The following is a 24868-nucleotide window of genomic DNA, read 5'->3' on the forward strand; positions in this document are numbered from 1 at the left end:
CTTTTTCTTTTGCTCTATACCTGTGTACATTTCTTTTAGTGTGCTATGCCTGTTTGCTTGTTATTTTTGTTTGAAAGAAATTATCTGATTGAATATAAAGTGGTTTCTAATAGCAGTTGTTTGATTGACTGTTTAAACTTATCCCTTGATTTGGCATTAGTGATATGTGGTGGTAAAGAGTTGTACAACTTTACTGTCATGTAACCACTGCTTCTCTATGTGATACTAATAAATTCAAATACTGCATCAGTGGCTACACAAGTTGTTAGTCAGGAAATAACAGCATATAATTTTTTTGAAAAAAGGAAGTCTAAAATGGAACAATTAACATATTGTGCCCTGATTTGTATATTCATTATTCCTATAAACTTGTATTATGTTTCGGTTTTCCTTTTTAATTGTAACACTGTGACATTTACATTCAGAAATGTGTGGGCATTAGCTAAAATCTATATCTAGTTTCAAGTTGTGGCTTCATTTTATTTATGATGCTAGCAAATGATTTTTGGGGGACCATTGTTATTCAGAATTTAACATATTTTTCATTAGTGCTGGTGAAATAGTTAATGGGAATTCAGAAAACAATTTTCAAAGCTAGAGCACTCTAGTACAAATTAATGCAATAAGTGATTATATGTGTTGAAAATGTGTGAAATATGGACAAATTTATTTGTTATATTTATGTTAGAATCTCAGTGATTTATTTTCTTTGGTTCTCTCAACTTTTTGCTGTGTGCATTTTCTTTGCAGTCCAGTATCTTTCTATTATATTGTATGTATCCATTCTTCCCAGTATGTTGTGTGTGTAACTGTGCATCAAATAAATATCCAAGCTCATGATGTTCGATATATTACTTGTTATCTCAGAAATAAGTAGTTCCAACAGGTTATGGGCCCAGGAACGCGAGACAGATAATATTTTGTAAAAAGTTAGTATTGGACACGAAATAATAATTTAAATACAATTGTGCCATGTGAGATTAGTTTTCCGGCCACAAGCGAAGAGAAAAATAACTTAACCTCAAGACAGAAAGTGAGATCGTCCGCATAAACAAGCTCAGAGGTGTCGAAAATTGGACTGCCTGGAAGTTTCAAGTGTGCATAGTGTTGAAATCACACAATGCTTGGACTGTTGTTGATGGTTCATATAATTTTGTCTGAAGGAACATCCAATAATGCAGCATAGAACACGTTGGTTGCAGCCTGGACGAAGTGTGACACAACAGCTCAACGAATTATTGCCACGTCAGTTGAAGAAAAACCAATGCTGCATATTTATGAACAAAAATCTGGAACCAATGTGTACATGCTACTGCAACAGTGATATAGTTTTCAAAAGAAACCAACAGATGACATAGTGACTCATATTGCTAGAACTGAAGATCTTGCACATCGCTTGCAGATTCTTGGTGAGTTAATACTGGAGAAAATGGTTGTTACAAAAATTTTGATGACTTTACCAGTGGCACACAAATATTTTGTGAGTGTATGGGAATCTGTGCACGCAAGTGAATGAACACTTAGTAATCTGATCTCCAGACTTAAAGTTGAGGAAAATAGAATAAATGTAAGTGATCAAGGTGAAAGTGCAGCATATGCAGAAACAACAGCTCTCATAAAAAAGGTGGTAAAAAACACAACCATTTTGGAAAATCAGGCACTTGTTACTATTGTCATAAGCCAGGACACTTCATCCGTGACTGCAAAAAATGAAAAGCCACAATTGCAAACCAGTCTTCACCCAATGGAGAAGCTCTCATTAGAGAAGCAGTGTTTAGTGCAAGTGATTCAGATACAACTGGAGAAACATAGTATATCGATTCAGGAGCAACAGACTACTTGTCCAATCAAAGTTCTTGGTTCACCACCTATGAAGAATTTCCAGAGGCAAGAGCTGTCGTATTGGTGATGGAAAATACATTCCTGCTCTTGGATCTGGAAACCTTAATATTCTGGCCTACACTGGAAAGGAATGGAAGGAGAAGCACATTAGCAAGGTTTTGTATGTTCCAGAGTTGACTTAAATTTGTTCTTTTTGGGTGCTGCCTTTGATAAAGGTATGACACATCAATCTGACAACAGAATGTGTAAATTCATAAAGAACAAAAGTGTTGTTGCAGTGGGAGAGAGACATGACAAGCTGTTTAAAATGAAATTTAAGGTTGTGACAAATCATGAGTATTGTGCAAATGTTGCTGCATGTGAACTTCTTTTTCTGTGGCACAAGAGGATGGCACATCAGAATATCATGCAAGTTAAGCAAGTTTTGTCAAGTGTTAACATAAATTTCCAAGATCAGAAGTTTCAGTGTGAAGACTGCATTATAGGTAAAATGTGCAAATTGCCATTTCCATCCAGTGATACAAAATCAAAACAAAACAATCAAGAATAAATCAGGCACAGCTGAATGTTTCGAAGATTTCTTTAAAGTGAGTGAGAAACATTTGTGCAGAGGCATAAAGACATTAAGAACAGATAATGGATTAGAATTTTGTAATGAAGTGATTGCCAATTTGATTAACCAGTATGGCATCTTGCAACAGAAAACAGTGTCATACAGTCCACAGCAGAATGGAGTCATTGAAAGGGAAAACAGAACTGTTGTCGAGTTAACCAGGACTTGTATGCATGCAGGTGGACTGCCAACTGAAATGTGGGCGGAAGCTGTGAATTATGCAGTATTCACACTCAGCTGGACTCGAACAAGTAAAGAAAGGGGAGTTGTGCCATGTGAGCTGTGGCTAGGGAAGAAACCAAGCTTAAAAATCCTCAGAACTTTTGGTGAAGAAATTTATGTCCATGTTCCTAAAGAGAAGAGGCAAAAATGGGATGCAGAGGCTAAAAAGCGGTATTTTGTTGGCTATGACCAAAAAGACGAAAGGTTATCGTGTGTGGTTTCCAGACCTGTGACAAGTAAAAGTCCACAGAGATGTTACTTTTACAGGGAAACTGTTTAAGGACAACTGCAGCAAACATGAAACATCAACACCAAGAGCAGTGAACTTTTTCTTACAGGAAAATGGTTACTATTCCTGTGATGCGGGATTCTACAGAAGCATGTAAAGAAGGAGACAATGATGCACATTCTGATGATATCAGTGAATGGGAAGCAGTAGCTGATGAAGCTGTTTAGTCTGATAAGAAATATTGATTAAGAGATTGCAGATCATTAAGATTGCCAGCAAGATATGAGAATCATGTATCCGTTTTAGATATTGGTGAACCAGAAACATATGACGAAGCAGTTACGTGTGATGAGGTAGGAAAGTGGAAAGATGCTATGGATGATGAAATTAATTCCTTGGAAGCTAACCAAACCTGGACATTAGTGGATCTACCTGCACATCACCAAGTCATTGATAACCTCTGGGTGTACAAAATCAAGAATTGTAACAGTGATGATGCTCCACATGTCAAGGCTAGACTTGTGGCTAGAGGTTTCAAGCAAGTTGCAGGTATAGATTATCTGGAAACTTACTGTCCAGTGACTATATTTGACTCAATTTGTATAGTATTATCCATTGCAGCATCCAGAAACATGTCTTGAACAATTTGACGTCCAAACTGCTTTTCTTTATGGAAATTCAGCAGAGAACATTTATATGAATCAACCAAAAGGTTTTGAAGATGGGACAGACCATGTGTGTAAACTAAATAGAAGCTTGTATGACCTGAAACAAGCTTCCAGGTGCTGGAACCAACATTTCACAACAGTTTTATGAAAGTTTGGACTTCAGCCAACAAATGCAGATCCATGTGTATTCACCAACCACTAAACAAATAATCCATTAATCTTGGCAGTACATGTGGCTGATGGTCTGAAGATCCTTCTACCATTAACCTTTTGCTTACAGAACTACAAAGAGAATTTGACATCACATTCAGAAAACTGGGTACATACTTGGGCCTGCTGGTAGAATGATTAGAAGATGGCTCTATTTTTCTGCATCAAGAGGCTTATGCCATGAAGGTTTTATGCCACTTCAGGATGGAGGAGGCTAACCCTGTAACAGTACCTGCAGACCATCATCATCAGATGTGTGCTGATGTGCATAAATGGGGGGAGAAGGACATATCCAATGTTCCATATAGGCAAGCTGTGGGTAGTCTGATGTATTTGTTAATAGGAACATGCCCAGACATCACTTTCGTAGTCAGCAGTGAACAGAAACCAATGAAAATACATTGGACTGCTGTGAAAAGGATCCTGAAATATATTAATGGCACTATGGACTAAGGACTTTATTTTCCTTGAAAGCAGGAGAATCACCTTCATGCCTACAGTGACGCAGACTATGCTGGTGATGCGGAAACTAGGAGATCCACAACTGGTATGTTGCTAAAGCTTGTTGAATCCACTATTACTTGGGCCTCAACAAAGCAGAGAGTGGTAGCCCTTTCTACAACTGAGGCTGAATAAATTGCAGCCAGTCAGACAGTGAGAGGAATTGTTTTGGTGAAAAGTTTGCTCAATGACTTGGCTTTGTTCAGCAAAATAAAAACAACTTTGAACATTGACAATTTAAGAGCAGAGAAACTTGTTAAAAACCCAGAGTTTCATCAAAGGAGTAAGCATATTGATGTATGTTATCACTTTGTGCACAATAAGTACTAGAGCATGTTCCATCCAAGGACCAGCAAGCTGATTTACTAACCAAGCCATTACCAAAGGTGACACTTCAGATGCAGATGAAGTTGCTGAACATCCGAAGCATTCAGGATATTTGTGAGAAACTTCTAAACACTTAATAATAAATTTGTGTCCTCTTTAAGTGAGAATGTTGAAAATGTGTGAAAGAAGGACAAATTTAATTGTTATATTTATGTTAGAATCTCAGTGATTTATTTTCTTTGGTTCTCACAACTTTTTGCTGTGTGCATTTTCTTTGCAGTCCAGTATCTTTGTATTGTTATTGTACATATCCATTCTTCCCAGTATGTTTTGTGTGTAACTGTGCAGCAAATAAATATCCAAGTTCATCACGTTCGATATATTATTTGTTATCTCAGAAATAAGTAGTTCCAACAATATGAATGCTTAATGTCTGTTCTTTCAGACATGTCTGGAAGAACAGGCACCAAGCATTCATATAACTGATTCGCCTTGATGGGAAATGAATCCACAACCTCCAGTGCGGATGCACAGTTATGTATCGACCTACCACAAGGAATCTCAAAGTAGCAAGCATGGAAGACATGGAGAGGCAATGCGTGTAGGGGGGAATGTACGTCAGCTGGGAGGCATGCTGAGGTAGCCCATGCAGTTGTGATAAACACTGCATCCATGTTGCACAGTGGTTAATGCAACTGCTTAGTATCCAAGAGACCCAGGTTCGAATCCCAGTCTGGCACACATTTTCACTCATCCCCAAGGATTCTGCAAAAAGTCCTGATGCAGCTGACATCAATAATTCACTCTCTTTCGTTTCCTTTCTCCTCACTCTGCCTCCAACTTACAACATAAGTAATTGCCACAGAAGAGATGGCAGGACCAAGTTCACCAGAACAGGTGAAATCACCTAATCCATGAAATGAGGAGAATATGAAGTAACTGCCATATATTTGTTTACAGCAGAAGTAAATTTTTTGTGTTAAGTTAATATTCCATTGAAATGCATAAGTCTACGTCAATATTTCCTGATAACAGGAAGCACTCAAAATTTGAAATTATGTATCTTCATGTCTATGATTACAGGAAGGACAGCAAAAAGGTTACTCACCAACATTGTGTAAAAGATGCAGACGATACAAACAACAGGTGTTACTAAATGCAAGTTGAAACCTGTAACTGAAAGGAAATAACACTGATTTCTGTTTGTATGACAGAACTGAAGATTAATACATTCTTTTTTATCATTAATTAATATTAAAAAACAAACATTTCTGCACTGTTTTCCATTAATAACCATAAAGAACAACACTCTGGAAGACAAACTAACCTTGACTGAAAGCAAGAGCTGGCACGTAGATGACTATGGGAATATAGAGCATCTGAAACAAAGATTATGTGTATTACTGTTAGACAATAAATTACCAATTCATACTTACACTGTATTGTATGTTTTTCTGGAATTAGTAAGTGGTTATTCCTAAGTCCATTTATAATATTCATTTTTTAGTAAAGCAGTGCTGCAGTAATAATAAAACTAAAATGTTATGTTACATATAAAGACATTCAGCTATTACATTTACTGAAAATATTGTAGTCATATAAAACAAGTGAGTACCTGTCAATAGCACGAAGAATTTTTTGCCGTATGTCCAGAAAGATTGTTTTCTTTCATATAAAAGCTCAAAATACTGCGAATGGCTGAAAGCAAGGGGAAACTACAGCCGAAATTTTTCCCGAGGGCATGCAGCTTTACTGTATGGTTAAATGATGATGGTGTCCTCTTGGGTAAAATATTCCAGAGGTAAAATAGTCCCCCATTCGGATCTCCGGGTGGGGACTACTCAAGAGGATGTCATTATCAGGAGAAAGAAAACTGGCATTCTACGGATCAGTGTGTGGAATGTCAGATCCCTTAATTGGGCAGGTAGGTTAGAAAATTTAAAAAGAGAAATGGATAGGTTAAAGTTAGATATAGTGGGAATTAGTGAAGTTCAGTGGCAGGAGAAACAAGACTTTTGGTCAGGTGAATACAGGGTTATAAATACAAAATCAAATAGGGGTAATGGAGGGGTAGGTTTAATAATGAATAAAAAAATAGGAGTGCAGGTAAGCTACTACAAACAGCATAGTGAACGCATTATTGTGGCCAAGATAGACACGAAGCCCATGCCTACTACAGTAGTACAAATTTATATGCCAACTAGCTCTGCAGATGATGAAGAAATTGATGAAATATATGATGAGATAAAAGAAATTATTCAGGTTGTGAAGGGAGATGAAAATTTAATAGTCATGGGTGACTGGAATTCGAGAGTAGGAAAAGGGAGAGAAGGAAACATAATAGGTGAATATGGATTGGGGGTAAGAAATGAAAGAGGAAGCCGTCTGGTAGAATTTTGCACAGAGCATAACTTAATCATAGCTAACACTTGGTTCAAGAATCATAAAAGAAGGTTGTATACATGGAAGAATCCTGGAGATACTAGAAGGTATCAGATAGATTATATAATGGTAAGACAGAGATTTAGGAACCAGGTTTTAAATTGTAAGACATTTCCAGGGGCAGATGTGGACTCTGACCACAGTCTGTTGGTTATGAACTGTAGATTAAAACCGAAGAAACTGCAAAAAGATTGGAATTTAAGGAGATGGGACCTGGATAAACTGAAAGAACCAGAGGTTGTACAGAGTTTCAGGGAGAGCATACAGGAACAATTGACAGGAATGGGGGAAAGAAATGCAGTAGAAGTAGAATGGGTAGCTTTGAGGGATGAAGTAGTGAAGGCAGCAGAGGATCAAGTAGTTAAAAAGATGAGGGCTAGTAGAAATCCTTGGGTAACAGAAGAATTTAATTGATTAAAGGAGAAAATATAAAAATGCAGTAAATGAAGTAGGCAAAAAGGAACACAAACATCTCAAAAATGAGATCGACAGGAAGTGCAAAATGGCTAAGCAGGCATGGCTAGAGGACAAATGTAGGGATGTAGAGCCTTATCTCAGTAGGTGTAAGATAGATACTGCCTACAGGAAAATTAAAGAGACCTTTGGAGAAAAGAGAGCCACTTGTATGAATATCAAGATTTGTTTGTGTTCGTGTTAGTGAAATAATTAAAGAAAAACTTATAAGGGACAGAACAATTTATCAGCTTCCTGAACATCCTTCCAACAGTGAGGAATACAAAATAAACAAGAAAGAAGCACGAAAATACACCACTGCTGACGTTACTAATTTAAACTAGAGGTATGTGATGCCATAAATATGATTCCCAATTACCAAATCGTGAATACGCCTGAACTAAAAATTTATCACCATAATGTGCAATCCCTGCGTAATAAGATCGATGAAATTAACGTTCTATTAACACATGAACTTAATGATATCTCAGTGTTATGCATTTCTGAGCACTGGCTTAACCCAGAATTAATCCAGAATATGAAAATAAACAAATTTGTCTTGGCTGCTTACTACTGCAGGAAAAACAGCAAGCAGGGTGGGGTAGCAATTTACACAAAGGATAATGTAGATTTTATTACACTACCTGACTTAACTAGGGCAAATGTCGAAAAGGATTATGAAATTGCAGCTATAAAAATTACTCAGTTCAGCCTGGTTATTGCTACAGTTTACCGATCACCATCCGGGAATTTTGAACTTTTCTTAAACAAAATGGAGTCATTGCTAAATAAAGTAAATAAAATGGATTGTGAATTGATAATCTGTGGTGACTTCAATATTGACTTCCTCATGAATAGTGGAAATAGGGAGACCATTTTGAACCTTGCAACGTCCTACAATTTAAAGGCTGAAGTAAAAGCAGCTACCCGAGTATCTGAAACTTGCCAAACAGCTCTTGATCAGTTTCTAGTCAGGAAGAGTTTACACAACATCTCACTAGAAATTTTCAATGCAGCTTTTAGTGATCATCTTGCTCAAATATTAAGCATAAAAGTACAAGGCAGTATTATTAACAACATGTCTTTCAGAACAGCATATCGAAGTTATAATCAGCATAATGTGAACTACTTCAACATCTTATTACAGGAAGAAAAGTGGCAAGGAGTGTACAAAATGAACGATATAAATGAAATATTCAACACTTTCATTAATACATTAACCCATTTCTTTGAACTTGCATTCCCACTGAAAACATTAACCATACGGGGAAACTCTAGCACAAACAGCTGGATCACAAAGGGAATATGGGTTTCATGCCAGAAGAAAAGACTACTTCACGAAATATGCAACTCAAAAAATTCCTCACCTGTAGTACACGCATACTATAAAAAATACTCCAAAATATTAAGAAAAGTAATAAAAGCAGCAAAAATACTGCATAATGATGAAATCATTTATAATTCAGCTAATAAATCAAAGGCTATGAGGAGTGTTATAAAAAAAGAATGTGGAGAATACAGACAACCTTGCAAAAATATAACACTATCACATAAAAATAAAAAACTAACAAACCCCTTAGAAGTAGCCAAACATTTAACAACTTTTTCACAGGTGTTGCTGAAAATATGTTACAATCAAACTTTAAGAGCACCCAGGCAAATGAATATAAAATAAGTGCATGTAGAGGATCAATGTACATCAGTTCTGTTTCACAAGATGAAGTACCTAAAGCAATAAAAGGACTAAAAAATTCCAAATCGGCAGGTATTGATGGTATACCTGCAACAATGTTAAAGAAGAGCACATCAAACCTAATTGAAGTACTCACACACTTATGCGACTGCTCAGTTCAGGCAGGCACTTTCCCTGATGTGTTGAAAACATCAAAAGTTATTCCTGTATATAAAAAAGGGGATAAAGACAATGTAAATAACTACAGACCCATTACAATTTCCTCCTGCATCTCTAAAGTACTGGAAAAAGTTATGTATGAGAAACTTATGAAATTTATAAATAAAAACAACATCCAAAAACAGGGAACAATAGGAGTCTTTATTGACTTGTCAAAAGCTTTTGACATGGTGGACCATAAAATTCTGCTATAAAAGCTAGAAAGATATGGTATTCGAGGTCTGTCCAACAATGGATCAGTTCCTTCCTGACTAATCGTATGTAGGCAGTGTGCATCAAGCACACAAATATTGAACTAAAAACTGTATCTAATCACTTATCTGACTATGAACAAATAAAATGTGGTGTACCCCAAGGATCAGAATTGTGACCCCTTCTGTTTCTTCTGTACATAAATGATCTAAGCTTAAATGTTGATGCACACAAAACAATCATATTTGCAGATGACACCACAATTCTACTAAAAGGAGACGACGATGAACAGTTACAGCAGATAGTAAACACGGTCACAAAACAACTTAGCAGCTGGGCACAGAGTAATCAGCTTGTAATAAACAGTAAGAAAACCGTTGCTCTAAAATTCCACAATGTTCCTAACAAGGACATGTTTATCCCATCAGTCTCTATCAATGACGAACCAGGTGGTAACAGTACTGAAACCAAATTCTTAGGACTTTGGCTGCACTGTAACATCAGATGGAATAAGCATATTGAATGCCTCAATGCAGAACTGAGCAAAACATGTTACCTTCTTTGTTCATTAAAATCATGCTGTAGTGAGAAAACAGTATTGAATGCATATCATGCGTACTTTCATTCTCGTCTTAGATATGGGGTCACCTTCTGGGGATACTCTAAAACAGCTAATAGCACTTTTAAACTACAAAAAAGGGCCATTAGAATCTTGTTTGGGTGCAAGCCGACTCTTGTAAACCCCTGTTTAAGAAGTCTGGTATTCCTCCATTACAATCTGTATACATTATGGAAACCCTTTTGTTCTTTAAATTAAATGTAATAGGCAAGGACCGGAGACTGCAAAAAAACTGTGATATACACGAGCACTTTACCAGACAAAACAGAAACTTACATATGACTCAAATCAGCACAGCACTGTGCCAAAAAGGTACTTTTCACATGAGAGTTAAGCTTTATAACAAACTTCCTGAAAACATAAAAGCTATCACTGAGGTCAATACATTTGGAAAATCTCTAAAGTCATATTTACAGCATCACTGCTTTTACTCCATTGAAGAATATTTAAATTTGTGAAATGTGTTATATAAATACTTACGCGTAAAGTGTATTATTGTAAGCTTAAATATGTATGCCTTGAAATGACTTTCAGCCTGTATATTTATAACTTGACTTGTCCAATGTCTTATGCATAAGCTGCTATGTAGACAACAGGACCAATAAAATACGATCTACAATCTACAATCAATAGCTCAGATGGAAACCCAGTTCTAAGCAAAGAAGGGAAAGCAGAAAGGTGGAAGGAGTATAAAGAGGGTCTATACATGGGTGATGTACTTGAGGACAATACTATGGAAATGGAAGAGGTTGTAGATGAAGATGAAATGGGAGATATGATACTGCGTGAAGAGTTTGACAGAGCACTGAAAGACCTGAGTCGAAACAAGACCCCAGGAGTAAACAACATTCCATTAGAATTACTGATGGCCTTGGGAGAGCCAGTCCTGACAAAACTCTACCATCTGGTGAGCAAGATGTATGAGACAGGAGAAATACCCTCAGACTTCAAGAAGAATATAATAATTCCAATCCCAAAGAAAGCAGGTGTTGACAGATGTGAAAATTACTGAACTATCAGTTTAATACGTCACAGCTGCAAAACACTACCATGAATTCTTTACAGACGAATGGAAAAACTGGTAGAAGCCGACCTCGGGGAAGATCAGTTTGGATTCCGTAGAAATGTTGGAACACGTGAGGCAATACTGATCTTACAACTTACCTTAGAAAACAGATTAAGGAAAGGCAAACTTATGTTTCTAGCATTTGTAGACTTAGAGAAAGCTTTTGACAATGTTGACTGGAATATTCTCTTTCAAATTCTAAAGATGGCAGGGGTAAGATACAGGGAGCGAAAGGCTATTTACAATTTGTACAGAAACCAGATGGCAGTTATAAGAGTCAAGGAGCATGAAAGGGAAGCAATGGTTTGGAAGGGAGTGAGACAGGGTTGTAGCCTCTACCCAATGTTATTCAATCTGTATATTGAGCAAGCAGTAAAGGAAACAAAAGAAAAATTCGGAGTAGGTATTAAAATCCATCGAGAAATAAAAACTTTGAGGTTCGCCGATGACATTGTAATTCTGCCAGAGACAGCAAAGGACTTGGAAGAGCAGTTGAACAGAATGGACAGTGTCTTGAAAGGAGGATATAAGATGAACATCAACAAAAGCAAAACGAGGATAATGGAATGTAGTTGAATTAAGTCCGATGATGCTGAGGGAATTAGATTAGGAAATGAGACACTTAAAGTAGTAAAGCAGTTTTGCTATTTGGGGAGCAAAATAACTGATGATGGTCGAAGTAGAGAGGATATAAAATGTAGACTGGCAATGGCAAGGAAAGCGTTTCTGAAGAAGAGAAATTTGTTAACATCGAGTATAGATTTAAGTGTCAGGAAGTCGTTTCTGAAAGTATTTGTATGGAGTGTAGCCATGTATGGAAGTGAAACATGGATGATAAATAGCTTGGACAAGAAGAGAATAGAAGCTTTCGAAATGTGGTGCTACAGAATAATGCTGAAGATTAGATGGGTAGATCACATAACTAATGAGGAGGTATTGAATAGAATTGGGGAGAAGAGGAGTTTGTGGCACAACTTGACAAGAAGAAGGGACCGGTTGGTAGGACATGTTCTGAGGCATCAAGGGATCACAAATTTAGCATTGGAGGGCAGCGTGGCGGGTAAAAATCGTAGAGGGAGACCAAGAGATGAATACACTAAGCAGATTCAGAAGGATGTAGGCTGCAGTAGGTACTGGGAGATGAAGAAGCTTGCACAGGATAGAGTAGCATGGAGAGCTGCATCAAACCAGTCTCAGGACTGAAGACCGCAACAACAACAATAACAACATCAAGAATTACACTACTGGTGCCATATTTATCATGCAATGTCATATTAAGCAGTGACACAGTGATCATTTACGAAAAGGAGTCATATTTACTGAAGGCTGCAATATCAATTGGCCAGAGAGAAACCTTATGTTGTTATTACTGTTTTACAAACACTGTACATCACATCTTATTGGAAAAAAGTAAAACATAAAAAACAGTTCAAATGGCTCTGAGCACTATGGGACTTAACTTTGGAGGTCATCAGTCCCCTAGAACTTAGAACTACTTAAACCTAACTAACCTAAGGACATCACACACATCCATGCCGAAGGCAGGATTCGAACCTGTGACCATAGTGGTAGCATGGTTCCAGACTGTAGCGCCTAGAACCGCTCGGCCACCCCGGCCAGCAGAAAAACATAATTTGTTTCAGAAAGAAGAAACCATTTATTTTGACTTTCCAAAATTTCTGTGGATGGGTATCGGTGGCAGAAAATAGTATACATTATCAGGGGAATTTGGAGATTTTGTGAAATTATTACTTTTTATTCATAACAGGTTATGCTGTGATAAAGTAAAATGTACCAGTACTATAAATGAAATGAAATGAGTACTGGGATAATCCTGGAATGAAAGTGATGCACTGATCAAGTGTCTGGACACAATATGGTCTCTTCACATCCTGGCTCACTAGCGCAGTCACACTAATGGGTTTTGGTTTGTAAGGATAAGTTATTTTACTGTAATGAATATTCTCAACATATGTGATCTTAATATTAATTTATTCTTTCTGTACAAAATTATTACCCTGCTTTTCAACTTTTAATTCACTGATAAAGTGCCAGTTAGATCTGTAATTAGCATGTATTGTATACTTAAAATAATGTATATGCACTATGATTGCAAGAGGCAATGATATTATCAAAATATTCAGTGATGTACCAACTACTTCTTTAGAGGAGGGTGGGGCAAGCATACCCATTTACTGATTTTGTCTTTCAGCAAAACCTTTAAGAATATGTGCATGCCAATAGTGTGGGAAAGTGTGTTACATAATCAGCATTATGTTGTTCTACAGAGAGAAACAACTCATTAATGCTAACATGGATCCTATTTTATAGGTCACTTTCTTGAAAACAATTTCATTGCTTTCATTTGTAAAAAGACGTCATTTCTCTCGGAAGGCATTGGTCCTACTTTGTGTTGAGATCGTTTACAAAAAGATGTCATATTTACTGCAGACTACAATATCAATTGGCCAGAGAGAAACCTTTTGTTGCTATTACTATTTTACAAACACTGTGCATCACATTTTATTGAAGAAAAGAAAAACATAATTTGTTTCAAGAAGAAGAAAGCATTTATTTTGTTTTTATTTAGACTAAAAAATTTTATGTACACTTTCCAAATGTAGTTTTTCTTTCAACATTTCAGAAAACAAATTCTTTCATGACATCCATGAGATTAATTTTTCCAACCCTGTCTTGATGAACATGGAGGAGGAGTGGATGGATGAGTCTCGATTGATTCATTGTTGATTTGAGGCAAGTTTTATGTCATCTCAGGGTACTGAATGATCTTTCAGAGGATGCTGATGGTACTGGAACTGTCAGAATCAAAATGATGAGGCGAATAACAACCTGAAAGAGTTCTTTAACCCAAACAGGTTCAGCAATTTTTTTTTTTTTTTTTTTTTTTTTTTTTTTTTTTTTTTTTTTTTTTTTTTTTTTTTTGAACCAATAGAGGATACATTACATGGCTGTATACCAGTCTTAATGGTTCACAGCATGTGGAGCTATGCATGAAGCCTGTCCACGTTTAAGTCTGTTGCATGTACTGCAAGCAATTTTTCCAAATGTCATGTAAATGGAGGACATGTTTAGAAGGCCATAATAAATAGCTCTTCAAGATGGTATACTTGCTTTAGATCCTCTTGGTTAAACCTTCAATCAATCTCATTCAGAAGGAGATCAAAAATTTCAAACAAATCATTCCTAAGTTTTTTATTGAATAAATTCTTTGGGAACGGACAGTGTTTCCACGTGTTGCAATTTCACTGGTATTTTTCTTGGCAGCGAGATATTTGAGTCTTTCATATTTATGTTTTTAGAATAATCTTTGGATTTCTCTAACAGCATATCAAATGATTCTGTAGTCCTAAGATATGCAAGAGCCACTTTCAGAATCTCCAGAATGCTTCACTCTGGCTGCATTAAAATTTGGGTACTGTGGGGGTTTGGCCAGTTCCTCACACATTACAAACATTTCAGTTGCTACTGTTATATAAAAATACTTTCAAACTTTTTGAGCCACATCACACAGCCCCACAGGATTGATCTCCTTTCGTCTCTAACTGAGCTCAGTATATTCAATATTTCGGTCACTGTTTTCTGGACACACTCACAGTTTTTCCTGAAATGTGTCAAAGATTTTACTCTTACACCCGTCGGGTGGAGCACATTGGAATCAGTTGTTGAGCATTTGCATTTGGATTCGTCTCATCGACACCACATGGTAGCCACATCTGCATACATGTTTTTCCTTTCTGCAGATTCTAGAACTATATTTGAGATGTCTTTCACAGTTACCAGTAAGTCACACAATGGATCACGGCTTCTGAAACTTCCTGCAGTGCCAGATCCAAATGACGATTGCTGCTAGGATGTACCAGCTCTTTGGCTGGTGTTGAAGAAGTATTTCCTTCACACCTTTGTCCTGCCCAGACATATTTGCTAGATGATCGAAACAGTGGGAGTGTAGAAACTCAATTTCTAGTGAGAGTCTTAGAAGGATGTCTTTAATGGTAGTTGCCAGTGTTTACACCTGGGACTCCTGTGGACTATATAGAACGAGAAAAAGTTCTTTTATTTCGAGCATCTCTGGGTCAACAGAATGTACACAAAGAGTGAACTGCTCCTGGCCAATCACATCCATAGTTGAATCTGCCATAATTCTGTAAAATGGGAAATTTTTATTTGCTGCACAATTTCTCACTGGATCATGTGAAGCATAATTTCCATTACTTCATTTTGTATTGCTGGCACCAACCAAGTGTCACAGCATTTCAGCCATAGTTTCATTTCGGGCACATCAATCGTTCTTCCTCTCATCGAGAAGTGCCAAGAGGTTCCCAGAGACCGTTTCATGACCTCTCAGTGTGTTTCCTGTCGACCCATAAAACTGAGTGGACGGATAATTACTAGTAAAGCAGTTCTAGCTTCCTCCTGGTCGGCCAGCAGATATCGTGTGATTTGGGCAATCACAGGTGTGCGGTTTTCACGTCGCTAAATAATTGTGAAAGCCTCTAAATGAAAAAGACTCTTCTTGTGTATCTTGAACTTTTCCATAGCTTTTTCTCCGGTTACAGAAACCTTCTTTAAGGAAAGCCGTCTCTTTCTGTGGTCTTCTATTATTCACTGAGTGGATGGGCCGAATGCAGTAATAGCAGAAAATACTGCCACTCTTTTCTTCATAATGTAGCCACAGATAAACCACAAATGATTCCGATTTACAAGATCTTCCATTCCTCTATGAAACGTGCTTCTCTGATGGGTGAAATTTTGTTTCCAAAACAGGTACCGGTACACTTGAAGTAGAGTCCATTGTGTTTTCATGTGAGAATAGAGTGTCTGCATGCTTTCACAGTTTTATGCCACAACCTCTATGTCCACTGCCTCTACCTGAAATCGTTAAGGATAAGAACGTGCAACATAATGTATCTCACACACATCACACTAATATAAAAACAGCTTTTAACAAAACAAAGTATGTCAACAGTGAGCACATAACATAATAACACAAGTACAGAAAGAAACCCCCATAGCTGACCATAAAATACACACATCAAAAAATGTTTCGCATCACCTCAGTTCCAAGAGTTCCGGAAACTGAACAGAAAACTGGAATAGAAATCAACATAAACATCATTTCCACACTTTTTATTGCTCATGAAAACCACACATTGCATGTTGTACCACCGTACAGCCAGACCTTCAGAGGAGTTGGTCCAGATCGCAGTACACACCGGTACCTCTAATACCCAGTAGCATGTCCTCTTGCATTGACGTTCATCAAGGCACTGCTGGTCCACATTGTCCCACTCCTCAACAGCGATTTGGCGAAGATCTCACAAAGTGGTTGGTGGGTCATGTCGTCCATAAACAGCCCTTTCCAATCTAACCCAGGGATGTACGATAGGGTTCATGTCTGGAGAACATATTGGCCACTCTAGTCGAGTGATGTCACTATTCTGAAGGAAGTCATTCACAAGATGTGCACGATGGGGACGCGAATTGTCATCCATGAAGATGAATGCCTCGCCAATATGCTGCTGATATGGTTGCACTATTGGTCGGAAGATGGCATTCACATATCATGCAGCCATTACGGCGCCTTCCATGACCACTAGCGGTGTATGTCGGTCCCACATAATACCACCCCAAAACAGCGGGGAACCTCCACCTTGCTGCACTCACTGGACAGTGTGTCTAAGGCATTCAGCCTGACTGGGTTGCCTCCAAACACATCTCTGATGACTGTCTGGTTGAAGGCATATGCGACACTCATTGGTAAAGAGAACTTGATGCTAATCCTGAATGGTCCATTTGGCATGTTGTTGGATCCATCTGTACTGCACTGCATGGTGTCGTGGTTGCAAAGGTGTACCTCACCATGGATGTCGGGAGTGAAGTACCACATCATGCAGTCTATTGCATGCAGTTTGAGTCGTAACACGATGTTCTGTGGCTGCACGAAAAGCATTATTCAACATGGTGGCGTTGCATGTCAGGGTTCCTCCGAGCCATAATCCATAGGTAGCGGTCATCCACTGCAATAGTAGCTCTTGGGCGGCCTGAGCGAGGCATGTCAAGGACAGTTCCTGTCTCTCCTCCATGTCCGAACAACATCGCTTTTGTTCACTCTGAGACGCCTGGACTCTTCCCTTGTTGAGAGCACTTCCTGGCACAAAGTAACAATGCAGATACGATCGAACCGCGATATTGACCATCTAGGCGTGCTTGAACGACAGACAACACAAGCCATGTGCCTCCTTCCTGGTGGAATGACCTGAACTGATTGACTGTCGGAGCCCCTCCATCTCATAGGCTCTGCTCATGCATGGTTGTTTACATCTTTGAGTGGGTTTAGTGACATCTCTGAACAATCAAAGGGACTATGTCTGTGATACAATATACACAGTCAACGTCTAGCTTCAGGAGTTCTGGGAACCAGGGTGATGCAAAACTTTTTTTGATGTGTGTATTTAGCTTACCAGTTTCAATGCTTGTGCTTTCTTGTAATTATCTTCGACTAGTGTTTCTACTATCAGACAGACTGGCCACAGTCATGTGTACCGCTAATATAAACGATCTGAGATTTTTTTCGTGCTACTACCACATCCAATAATTTCCTAGATAGATTTTTGTGACATTGTGCAGTACCACTCCTAAAATAACAACATGGCAATAATCGATGTACACATAAAAAAGGAACGAAAAGTAGATACTGAATATTAAAATTGACGCTGTAACTCACTAACTGTATACGTCACAAGTAAGAGGAATCACTGTAATCATTATTGAACATCTATATACTGAACTACAAAAGAAGGTGCAGATCAGACCTCAAAGCAATACTGCAGTGTAAATGGAAGAACAGTAACATCTAACATAACAAACAAACTTTCACAAACCATACCAAACCGATTGTGACTGATGATTTATTAGAAGTAAATTCACATGATAAATAAAATATTTTCAGCTGTCGAGATAGCGTTTACTGCCATATTTGTTCAATGATGAACTGCCGTGTAAAGCACTGTGTTTTTGTGTTTATATGACAGTCAACTTTTAGCCATTAAATCAATTTAAGTAAATTGAACAATGTTTGTACCAATACATGTAACATTTGACGAAACTGGTATGAAATACAGAGAAATCTCATTTTCCGTTACGAATGTTTTTTTCAATGGCTGATATCAGCAAGACTGAAGCCGCACTTGCAGTACATTACAACTTCTTGCCAGAAGCGACTGCATATCTTTACTTGCTGCTGTTTTTGCAACTAGTTTTATTGTAAACATTGATTTGCATTACAGCACTATATTTTGTTTCATAAGCTAACGAATGACATTAATATACTTCCGCGTTACGATCGATAAAAACATCTCAGTATTTATTGTCCTGCCTTTGCATATTATTATTTGTTGAAAACTTTGTTTCAGTATCTTGAACTGTTTATGTATTATGTATAATGACTTGTCATGCCGCTCTTTGCATGGCATGCAGAAACTTTATCATGAGCGTCGTATCACCAACACATACAATCCATTTACTCATAACTGGAAAGATACAGCTTTCCTGCGACGATCAAAAATTACTTCGGTACGTTAACTTCAATTAGTAGACTGTAATATATAACTTAAAGTGCACAAAACGTGAAACAGCCAGTGAGGTCATTCTACACTGCAAATTCTTCAAATTACGTTCAACGAGTTATGGTACTTCATTTATAAACATTATAAAAACTGTGACTAATAACGAGAAGGTAGCCACTAAGTCCAAAGACAGTATTTTCTCAATTTTTGAGTGCAAATAGTAAAACGTTTTCCGAACAAACTAATTTCAGAAAAGGATTGAGCTTTGGCTCGTTTATATAAAACAGTGATCCATATGACTGAAAATTCGGTTTCCGCTTCGGTCCTTTTGTGTTGCAAGGCGAGAAGGAGATTTCCACTAACAGTCCGCAACAGGAGCAGGAAATGTGCAGCACACTTCAACTGAGCCCAAGAAGCCTAGGAATGTAGGAAGTCTTAGGAAGAAGAAAGTGCTGGTGCTAGGTAGTAGCCATGGGCGAGGTGTAGGCCCTCAGTTACAGGAAACGGATACTATAGATTCCAGGTGTCCATAGCCCTAATTAATTTTTTATTGAGCATATTTTTGATTTTAGCCAATGAACGGTCTAGGCTTCATTTTTCTCCAGAACCCTGGCAATCTTGTACTTGGATGGTCCAGTATATGGAAGAAACCCCAGACACTTTGCCTTCTTCCGGGTCCTCTTCTTTCTTCTTCTTGTTTGGCTGGCGAGTGCGTCTTATCTGTGTCTCCGAGTAGCCATTCCTGTAAAAGGTATCCCGAAGATGCTGCATCTCGGTGGGTAGACTCTTCTTGTCGCCTATGTCTCGTGCTCTGTGCACCAAGGTGGCGAGCACGGGTTTCTCTTGTGCTGGACGGTGGCAACTGCTGGCGTTTAGGTACAGGTCTGTGTACGACTTTTTTCTGTAGACAGAATGTCCCAGTGAGCCATTAGTTTTCTGTGTGCGTCTCTTTTTTGTAGACAGAATGCCCCAGAGTGCCGCCAGTTTTCTGTTTTATCAGGATATAGAGGAAAGTTAGGCATCCAGTTTCTTCTACTTCTAGTTTCTTCTGCCTCCATAGTGAACTTTATATTGTCGTGTATGCTGTTATGGTGGTCAAGAATTATCTTCAGTTACTTGACCTCTGATTAAAAAGATCTTACTACCTGTACTTGGTAGACTCAGTAATTCAATTTCTAAATCCTGTTTGTGATAAGTGGACAGAAATGTTAGAGACAAATCGATACATTATTGACTTCAACTTTGTCTCCTTTCCAGCAAGATAGGCATTTTCCTTGTGGCTGCAGGTATTTTAGACGGCGTTGTTAAATTACGTCCTTGATTGCACCTTCAAAGTTATTGTTCTTAACAGTAGCACAGTATTTCGCAGTTTGATTCATTTCACTTGCTAAATGGTCTAGGGAGTTCACAAGACTATTAAAAAATAATTTAGTAGTGAAATATACAGTTTCGAATTACTGTCAAAGAAGTGAGCGCAAAATACTAGTTAAACGCCGGCCGTTGTGACCGAGCGGTTCTAGGCGCTTCAGTCCGGAACCGCGCTGCTGCAACGGTCGCAGGTTCGAAACCTGCCTCGGCCATGGATGTGTGTGTCCCATAGTGCTTAGAGCCATTTGAACCATACTAGTGAAGCCAGATTCATACATGCAACTACAGTGACGCTATAACTAGTGGCATACTGCAGAGGCACGATGACCTACTGCTTACAAAGAATGCCACAAATTCTGCACAGTGGCACTGTTTCCTATAGAGTTTTAACTGAAATTAAGTGAGGAAGCTGTAATGCAGATTATGACAAAATGTTAGATCAGAGCGCCGGCTGTCGTGACCGTGCGGTTCTAGGCGCTTCAGTCCGGAACCGCGGGACTGCTACGGTCGCAGGTTCGAATCCTGCCTCGGGCATGGATGTGTGTGATGTCCTTAGGTTAGTTAGGTTTAAGTAGTTCTAAGTTCTAGGGGACTGATGACCTAAGATATTAAGTCCCATAGTGCTCAGAGCCATTTGAACCATTTTTGTTAGATCAGAAAACAGAATTCATGCAAGAATAAAGAAGGGCAACAAACACCTCTATAAAGATAAACCCTTACAATTTGTTGTCATTTCGGTGAGCTCGTTGTTCTGCCAGTGATCCGTGTCTTCCCAACATGATATTTCGACGCCATAATTCGACGTCTTCATCAGGTGTTCCCTGAGACTGGCTGCCTGGTTGGGTCCCGCATTAATGTGTCGGCAATGCCTGGAGTTGCATCTGCCGTTCACACTGGACTGGATGTGCCCTCTTCGGTCGACGCCCATGAGGCAAGCTTCTGCATCACTGCAGGAGCTGCCTGTTTCATCCGCACCTGCTGTAGCAGTCTCCCGCAGCGGTGGATGCATCACGGTGTTCCGTATTCGGTCTGCGCCCGCGAGGTGTGTTCTCTGCAGTCTCGCACTGCTGCAGGCGTCCGCTATGCCGTCCGAACCCGCTGTGGCTGTCTCTCGTGGCAGTATCTGTCTTCTGGTGTTACATATTCAGTCCACGCCCGCGAGGCGCGCTTCAGTACTGCTCCAAGTGTTTCCTTTTCCGTCCGCGCCCATTGCAGCTGTCTCCCAAAGCGCAGGCCGCCTCTTAGTCTTCCGCATTCGGTCCAAGCCCGTGAGACGCGTTCCCTGCCGTCTCGCACCTCTGTAGGTGTTCACTGTGCCGTCCGCGCCCGCTGGTGTCAGTCTCGTGGTGTTCCGTATTTGGTCTGCATCTGTCAGGAGCACTCCCTGCAATCTCGTGCTGCTGCTGGAGTTCCGTATTACGTCTGTTCCTGCTGCAGCAGCTTCTTGCTGTGGATACCGTGGTCTGGTGTCCTGTATTAAGTATGCTCTCGTAAGGTGCTATCCTTGAAATCTCAGGTTGGTGATGTAGTTCCATACCTCGTCCGCATCTGCCGCGGCCATCTCCCGTGGCGGTGGCCTCCGTCTGGTGTTCCATATGTGGTCTGATTCTGGTATTTGTGCCTGCAGTTGTCTGAAGTTCATCACAGGAGCTGGGAACTATTTTCTGGCGTTTCCGTAGCAGCTGAAACACTGGATTCCATGCAGAGCTGAATTGGTATCTTACTTCCCGACTGATTAACTTTTCCGCCGTGTTGATTTCAACTGATTCATTGATGACACTATCCCAGAATCAAGGGGTTTGGGCCAGTATCCATGGTGTGTTCATGGTTCAAATGGCTCTGAGCACTATGGGACTTAACTGCTGTGGTCATCAGTCCCCTAGAACTTAGAGCTACTTAAACCTAACTAATCTAAGGACATCACACACATCCATGCCCGAGGCAGGATTCGAACCTGCGACCGTGGCGGTCACGCGGCTCCAGACTGTAGCGCCTAGAACCGCACGGCCACTCTGGCCGGCGGTGTGTTCATGCTTCAGGCAGTGTTCAGCTAGTGCTGTTTTTGCGGTCTGCCCTACTCTAATATGTCTTTGGTGCTCCTTATGTCGACTGTTCGGATGCTTTGATCAGTATAAGACAAACCTCATTCACAAAGCATTTGTTAAATACCAGGTTTCCTTAAGCGATGGGTTGTGAATGTGGTGGATACACTTTGCCACATATGATGTTAAAGTCCTCTTGAACCAAGTATCTGCCAGATACGTGGCTACACCGATGCTTGCTCATAATGGGATGTAGCAGTACACATTGTTTGTTGATTTTGAGCAGCCCATGTAGCCTGTGTGGTACCAGTGCCTTGGATTTCAGTTGCTTGACAACCTTCTAATGCCAGTCTGTTTCCTTAAGAAGAGCCTTAGTTTCTCAGTCCATGTTATCGGTGAGATCATGTTCTAGTGGACTGTAAGCAGGATCCTCTAGAATTTGACGGATCTTCAGGTCGTAGTCGGTCTGCTGCAGTATGCCCTTAAAGTTCCCTTTGCCCACAGATAACACCACTATGCTGTCGTCATTCCGCAACTTCCTGCAGGCAACCCTTTCAACCCTCGAGATGTTCGTTTTGGGCGACCTGGCTCTGATTAGCGCCCTACATGTCTCTCTCCAAATCACTTCTGTCACACTCGAAGGTAGTCCATCTAGTGGACTGTAAGCAGGATCCTCTAGAATCTGACGGATCTTCAGGTCGTAGTCGGTCTTCTGCAGTATGCCCTTAAAGTTCCCTTTGCCCAGAGGTAACACCACTGTGTTGTCGTCATTCCGCAACTGTACTTGCTCCGCAGAGCAGATGAAGCCAGCCACCAGTAGGCCTCTGTGAGTGGCCGCAAAGTTAAGGCCCCTTCGTGTACTGTCAGGGTATCTTCCTCCAAAGTTCGATCACACAAATTTATTACCTTGTATGTGTAACTGTATCTGTAGCATTCTGTTGTTCGTGCACTCAAATTTCACCAGACTTGGGCTGTAGCCTTGTGGCAGATGCTTGCCACTAGCGACCATGACACACATCTATTCCATCCCAATCCTCTTGTGCCAAGTTAACTGCAAAGTACAGATATAGACATTGCAGCTTCCAACATGACGTCGTGTCGTATGTCACGTATCCTTTTTCTTATTACATCAATACTGCCACAATACTTTATTCCGTTGTCGCCCTTGATGTGCTATGTTTAATTTTGGCGAGTACAGGCACTACCTCTCCTGAGGAGGAAACTGAGCGAATTCAGCATCTTCTCTTTGCACACTTGCAGTTTGTCCAGTAGTTTCATCTTTAAGCAAATTTCCTCCACGTAGAGTCTTGTGATGTAACATCTTACACTTTCCAGGCGATTCATTGTCATCGTTGAGATATAGTTTTCTGGTAGTGGTCCACGTCTTCCAAATACGACATTTCGATAGCGTAACTTGATGTCTTCATCAGGTGTTCCCCGAGACTGCCTGCCTGGCTGACCAGGTCCCATACTTGTGCCTGAGCGGTGCCTGGAATTACGTCTGCGGTTTGCTCCAAATCAGGTGCTCCCTCTTCATTCTACACCTGTGAAGCATGCTTATGTATCGTTGCAGGTTTCCCTTTCCCGTCAGCGCCCGGTGCGGCAGTCTCCCGCAGCAGTGGTGCATCATGGTGTTCTGTATTCGATTCGCATCTGCAAGGCACCTTCTCTGCAGAGTCGCACCGTTGTGGTCCTGCTCTATGCCGTCAGCACTCTTTGTCTCTCGCGGCGGTATCTATCTCCTGCTGCACCACATTTGGTCCTCACCTGCGAGGCGCGCTTCTGCCTTGCTCCAGGTGTGCCCAACTGGCGAAATTTGAGCGCTCGAACAACGGAGTGCAACAAAAACAGTGACACCCACATGGCGGTAAACTTGAGTGTGAAACTTTGGAAGAAGCCACCCTCAAGTTTGACAGAAGTGGCCTCAATGTTGCAGTCACTCCCAGATACCTATAGGTGGCAAGTTTCATCAGCTCTGTGGAGCAAGTAGTCAACACACTACCAAGTGCGGCACAAAAGATTCGGAGAGAGGCAAACAGGGAGCTAACTAGAGGCAGGCCACACAAAACGAGCATCTCAAGCGACGAGAGGATGGACTTGAAGAAGTTGGGGAATGATGACAGCATAGTAATGTTCCCCGAGGATCAAGAGGTTGCAGGATGATGTTACCCGAGGACAAATGGAACTCTATGATCATACTGCAGAAGACTGGCTACAAATTGAAGATCTGTCAATTTCTAGAGAACCCTTCTTATAATCTAGTAGAATATGATACCACCGACAGAGTGGACAGAAGAACTAAGGCTCTTCTTAAGGAAAGAGGATGGCCTGAGAAACTTGACAAGCAGCTGAAATCCAAGGCTCTAGCACTACCTAGACTATATGGGTTACCCAAAATCCACAGAGAAGGTACACTGCTGCATCCCCTCATGAGCAACACTGGTACACAACTTACCCAACAGCTACTAACCTTAAAAAGACGTTCGCACGAAAAGTGGGACAGTGTATACGCCACATCCGCAAGTTGTCAGACTTCGCGGAACGTTTCAAAAACTTACGAGTACATATCTTAGATG

The 24868-nt window shown here is 40.0% G+C and overlaps 1 protein-coding gene across 1 annotated transcript in view; it reads right to left on the bottom strand.

The window, feature by feature from the left end:
* The window catches only part of LOC126252801 (sodium-coupled monocarboxylate transporter 2-like), a 205278-nt gene that overhangs the window by 76414 nt on the left and 103996 nt on the right, over positions 1-24868 (bottom strand). Inside the window, exons 5-6 of the mRNA XM_049953736.1 lie at positions 5940-5991; positions 5721-5788 (exon numbers count right to left, since the gene is read on the bottom strand). Coding sequence (XP_049809693.1) covers positions 5721-5788; positions 5940-5991 — 120 coding nt within the window. The remainder of the gene's footprint in view (positions 1-5720; positions 5789-5939; positions 5992-24868) is intronic.

Source organism: Schistocerca nitens, chromosome 4 (genome assembly GCF_023898315.1).
Source record: "Schistocerca nitens isolate TAMUIC-IGC-003100 chromosome 4, iqSchNite1.1, whole genome shotgun sequence".
Classification (NCBI taxonomy): Eukaryota; Metazoa; Arthropoda; class Insecta; order Orthoptera; family Acrididae; genus Schistocerca; species Schistocerca nitens.